The sequence below is a fragment of the Quercus suber genome, unplaced genomic scaffold (assembly GCF_002906115.3).
Source record: "Quercus suber isolate HL8 unplaced genomic scaffold, Cork oak 2.0 scaffold_241, whole genome shotgun sequence".
NCBI lineage: Eukaryota > Viridiplantae > Streptophyta > Magnoliopsida > Fagales > Fagaceae > Quercus > Quercus suber.
The window spans coordinates 20,839-26,815 of NW_027069698.1; the positions used below are offsets into that span (position 1 = coordinate 20,839).

General features: G+C 33.5%; 1 protein-coding gene and 1 non-coding gene across 2 annotated transcripts; both read left to right on the plus strand.

The window, feature by feature from the left end:
- The first annotated feature begins 1,230 nt into the window (after positions 1–1,230).
- Positions 1,231–5,365, plus strand: LOC111997413 (uncharacterized). Its single transcript, XM_024029496.2, has 4 exons — positions 1,231–1,883; positions 3,045–3,494; positions 3,912–4,212; positions 5,055–5,365. Exons 1-4 carry the CDS (start codon positions 1,482–1,484, stop codon positions 5,189–5,191), a joined length of 1,290 nt encoding a protein of 429 aa, XP_023885264.2. The 5' UTR covers positions 1,231–1,481; the 3' UTR covers positions 5,192–5,365.
- Positions 5,366–5,826: 461 nt separating this feature from the next.
- On the plus strand, positions 5,827–5,898 carry TRNAD-GUC (transfer RNA aspartic acid (anticodon GUC)). The gene has a single exon. It is a non-coding gene; the product is annotated as a tRNA-Asp (tRNA).
- Positions 5,899–5,977: the final 79 nt, after the last annotated feature.

The window sequence follows — 5,977 nt, forward strand, 5'->3', positions numbered from 1 at the left end:
GTTACTGAAAACACTATAGAAAAATAATTTTTAAATGTATGACTAGTAATGTGGGATCCATTTTTAATATTTTTTAATTCGTGAACAGTGCATAAACATTGCATATACTGTTTATAAACAGTACTTTTTGTCTTAAAAAGTCAATAACTCCGGCGTAAAAAAAAAAAAAAAAAAAACTGAAAATGCAACTTACAAAACGCAACGCAACATTAAGCACAATCTAAACCCTCACTTAGACTCTCAAATCGCCTAACTAAATACACCCATTATAGGTAGAGTTGCTTGGCTTTACTGCTCTGTCTCAGCTTATTTAACCATTCCAAACCTGTGATTTGGAGGCACCACACGTTCCATGCAACAAATTACATGGTTACAGATTTGAGCGCAGAATGGTAGATTTCTGTCACACACAATTGCTTATTAAAGGGCTCCAAATCACATGCTTCCTATGACTGTCTTACACGTATATATAACATTGTACCGTGCATTGACCTCCAAACTCGGAGACTCGGAGTACATCTCAACCACTACAATAGAAAGTGTCAACACGACCCAGAAATGTCTATCGCTTTATACGCTTTTACCTGAAATCCGCCACCAATCACAGCCTAATTGGTTCTTTGAATTCAGTCGCTCCAAGTGCGAATGGGGTTTAGTGTTTTTAAACATTTACTGCTTTCACGGGGTTTTTGTTTAGACAGAAACGTATAAAGACAAGAAGACTAGTATTTCTTTAGTCAAGCATATTAAAATCTAAATATCTTGTTTGGATAGTTTTAAAAGATAAAGGATTTGAATTTTACAAATTTATTAAGGTTTAAAATAATTAAATTTGAGATGATATCTAAAATTAATGGATTTAAAATCAAAACATTTTAAATCTATTGATTTAAAATTTAAATTCAAATTCAAATTCAAATTCATGTTTTTAAACACAACCTTCATTTATTTTGAAATAATTAAATTAGGCTTGGCCACGCTATCAACATTCATTTATACTATTATTAACCATTACTAATTTGTTTGATACTATTTATTTAAACTATTAAAGATGTAAAATTTAGTGTGTTTCTTTTAAAATGAATATATACGATTTTAGAAACTCTAAAATAGTTATTTACGAGTTCTAGAGAACTACAATCCAAGAAAACTAGGCTTACACGGAGCGATAGTGATGGCGAAAGTTTCTTAAATAATGGCATCAAAATGTTTTTTTTTTTTTTTTTTTGAAGGGCATCAAAATGTTTTTGTGGCAAAAAATCAGGTAGTCTGGATTCATGGCCTCAGGGAATCCGTGCCACCTTTGTTTATTTGTCTATTTATTTTAAGAGCGATAGAGACAGAGACAGTTGAAAGTTGAAAGTTGATGTATTATTTTCTTCATTTCTTTCCTACCTCTCTAGCTCCAACCTTCAAAATCACCACTTCTATATGTATTACTCTCAATTTCTGATCTTGGCTCTGCCAAAATTTCCAAAACTATGGAAGATGAAAGAGAAACTTTCTTGTCAAAGAGCCCACAAGTTTCAGGCAACTTAGACAATGAAGGAGCTGAATTGAAGAGCCTTAGATTATGTCTCAAATGGGTGTGTTTAGATCAATCCAATCTCTGGAGGGCTAGTCTTTCATGGTCTATCTTCTTTCTATTAGCCATTGGTGTTCCAATCGGATCACACTTTGCCCTTGATTGCTCGAGTTGCGATGAAAACCATAGCCGGCCTTATCGTCCAGTAGTCCAATTATCCCTTTCTATATTCGCAACAATCTCATTCTTGTGTCTCTCTATTTGGTCAAATAAACATGGTTTAAGAAAGTTTCTCTTCCTTGATCAGTTAAGTGATGCCAGTGAGAAAGTCCAACATGGATATACAAAACAGCTCCAGGTAAAGCTTTGTTCTTCCTTTCTTTTCTTTCAATTATATTCAATATTTGAGTCTAATTATGCATGCATAGTTTGCTGTCTACATTTTTGTTAAAAGAAAATGACTTTGTAAAAAAAATTTCAACCATTCTCATGAATCATAATCATATCAGGCTGCATTGCAAATATTTTTACAGAACTTTGAAGGAAATTCTGGTACAATGTTTTTTATTCATTAAAAAAAAATGCCTTCCCCTGCTTCTCTATAGAGACAGAATGATCAGAAATTCAGAACCATGAAGTTCCTCCTACTTGGTGGTTCCTATTTGATTGCCAACAAGGCAAAATGGTTTCTTTTTCTATATTAGACTTGAGAAAAAGGAATAAGAAAAAGATCGCCTTCTGAACCTAATTTCACAAGAACTATGAAAATACTATAAACTATAGAGCTCCTTTATTAGATCAGATATTTGATTCTTACTTCTACTTTGACATCCTAAAGCACCTAATACAGGTATTAGCAATATGATCTGTGAACCATTGCCCCAACCACAAGAGTGAAGACTGAAGAGTCTACTTGTGATTTAAGGCAAAAATCTATACTATCACAATTGTCAATACACACACAAATTTAATTAATTCAACAACAAAAAGTAGGTTTCTTTACCAATTTGATAAGCAACTAAAAGGTTAAGAAACAGGACATAGCTCTATGTCTTTTCGGATGATTTTAGAAAAAGGGTAGCAAACTTGTGACTCCAAACCCAAGCCACTTGTTTCTCTAATGAAAATGATTACACATAAAGCAAGTAATAATTGAAAAAAAATTCAAACATGATTGTAAAATTAATAAAATAATTCAATATATTCAAACATGGTTCTTAGTCCCTATTTTTCTAGCTATTCACTATATCAATTATCATATGGAAGTCAATCGGGGCTACTGCGCAGATCACTTCACATGTTACAACTCATGGCAGTTTGATAATGTAAGAGTTATATTAGCCTAAGCTCAACCATGTCCAAGTGTGGGCTTAGGTCAATACAGACTATACAGTACTAGTTCTAAGACTCCATACCTATATGTATAGACCTCTCTCTATACTCTTTACTTGCTCATCAGTTCCCTTTTTAGTTTTTACACATCATAATAATTAAAAATGTGACTTTCTTATTCCTGCAGAGGTCAATGAAGCTCCTCTTGATTCTTTTACTCCACTGTTTTGTTTCTGTTTGTGCCTACAAAATATGGTGGTACGTCTCAGGTGGCACCAAACTTCCATATTATGTTAACATCTACATAAGTGACACAATTTTATGCACATTGGAGCTGTGTTCATGGCTCTACCGAACAGCAATATTCTTCCTTGTGTGCATTCTCTTCCGAGTTAGTTGTTATCTGCAAATACTTAGACTAGAAGACTTTGCTCAAGTTTTTCAGAAAGAAACTGAGGTGGGATCAATCTTAGTGGAGCACCTCAAAATTAGAAGAAATCTCCGGATCATCAGCCACCGTTTCCGAGCATTCATTTTTTTGACTTTGGTTTTGGTCACAGCAAGTCAGTTCACTACTCTTCTAGATACAGTCCCATCCAGTGCTAATGTCAATATCTTCAAGGCTGGAGAACTTATAGTAAGCACTGTTTCCTTTACTTCTCCTATAGTAATACAATTTATATAGTTTAAAAGGATACTATACTAATTACCTCTAAGGGTGTACTCGGGTGGTGGGTTCATTGGTTTGAGACATGACGAAAACCCAAAAGTGTTAGATTTAATCCAGTTTACTATCAGTCCATGAGGCTTCTGGGGTGCCTCATGGGCAGAGAATAAAGTAGTCTAGCCAAAGGGCTTGCCCAACTGGGACACATAATTATGTCAAAAATAAGATATTAATCAAACTAAATTATGTCAGAAATGTACAAGGTGTCTAAATCATAAAACTCTCACATAATTTCAAGTTTTATAAGATTTCCTGTAAGAAAACAATTTCCCAGTTTATTAATAAGTTCAACTTTTTTTTTTTTTTTTTAAACTTATAATTGTGCAGGTATGCTCTATTAGCCTGGTGACTGGGCTTTTCATATGCTTGCGCAGTGCCACAAAAATTACACACAAAGCACAGTCCCTTACAAGTCTTGCTGCAAAGTGGCACGCCTGTGCCACAATAAACCCTTTCGATAACACAGATGGTGAGACTCCGAGGGCTCGGACTAATTCAAGTCAAGTATTTTCTATGAATCATTATTGGGAATCAGATGATGAAGAGGATGGAGATGATGATTTGGACAATACCAAATTGGTGCCAATTTTTACGCATACAATCTCATTTCAGAAGAGACAAGCTCTAGGTTAGTGGATTTCATTTTCTTCTGAATATGAATTTTTGCCAAACAAATGTCTGACATATAGGATTTCATTTTTTATTTAGTTATTGAAAATCTGATCATTTAATTTTATTTCAGAAAAAATTGTTTACTTATCAAGTTAGTCTTTCAATAACCCTGTCATTATAATGGAGTGCCATATGTCTTTGTCAATGTTTTTAAAGAAATTCTTACAATTAAAAGGTTCTTTTCAAATTCTAATACATACACACACACACACACACACACACACACACACACACACACATATATATATATATATTTGATACATCAATAGTGGGAGTGAGGGGATTTGAATCATATATGTCTCAGTTAGAACTTGGAAACACTAAAAACTATAAAATTGAGTTACAAAACTCTTGGTAATAGTTCATAGAACTTAAGTTAGTTGATAAGCACTTTTTTTATTTTTTATTTTTCCTCTCCTTCTTTGGCTGAAACATGAAGGATAACAATTTTTCTGAAAGACATCTAAATGTCTAATACATGGTAAACGATATGTAGGTTTAATTTTTGGTAATGACAACTAACTAGGTTTTGAGTCTTCAAAAATGACCTTAGATTTTAGAAAAACAAAAACAAAAATAAGTAAGCACTTTTGTTTTTGGGATATATTCAATTGTTACAATGGGGAATGAGGGATCGAATACTTGATATCTCTATTAAAAATAACATGTATCAGTTGAACTATAAAATTCTTATGAGATTTAAAAAAAAATCCAAATAAGGTTTACAATGTAGCATGATATTTTAGTAATGTTATACCATTTGGTGCTTATGAGTATAACAAAATGACTGTGTTGCAGTGACATATTTGGAGAACAACAAAGCAGGAATAACAGTGTTTGGATTCATGCTGGACAGAACTGGGCTTCGTTCCATATTTCTGCTTGAACTAGCACTTTTTCTCTGGCTGCTCAAGAAGACAATCGACATATCTTAATCCTTTTCTTTCGATCTTCCTTTGTATGTTTTTTGCTTTTTGAAAACACAAGCACACTAAAGTTTATGTATATAATCTACTTTGGCCGCGGGTAAACTTTTCTGCATATGGTATGGATCCTAACTTTTTATTAATAAAAAATGTAAAACACTAGTTCAAGTGTAGACTTTACAATTGGAAAGTGTAGTAGTGAAATTCTACAAGTCAAAATTTTCTTTTGTTAATCACCAAAAACCAGGTATTAGACTCAGAACACACAGCATGCACAATAATAATGATATGATGATGATGATAGTGCAATAGTTTGAAATTTTTATAAGCTTGAAATGTTGAACTAATGATCCAAGTAAATTGGGCTCCAAAGAAGAATACACATCAAATGGCCTTCATGAATATGGGTAATGCTTGCGCAAAAATTACCCAGCTAGGTAAAACGGTCTGATTGCCAATCTTTTCAGACTTGCTGTGGTATTATTTAAACGATTAAAACCAGAGAGCTCGAACGGGTCTAAGAATTCCAGCTCAGGACAGCCTGACAAGTGGCAACATTGTTATCTGCTACATTGTAAATGACAAAGAGAAGAAAACTAAAATGATATTAAAATAATACTTATCGTCACAATTCAAACACAGAAGTCGTTGTAGTATAGTGGTGAGTATTCCCGCCTGTCACGCGGGTGACCCGGGTTCGATCCCCGGCAACGGCGATATTTTGTTCTTCCTTTTTCAAATTTCATTCGTTTAGTATAATATTTGTTTTTGATTCATGCGATGGTAAATCGCTAT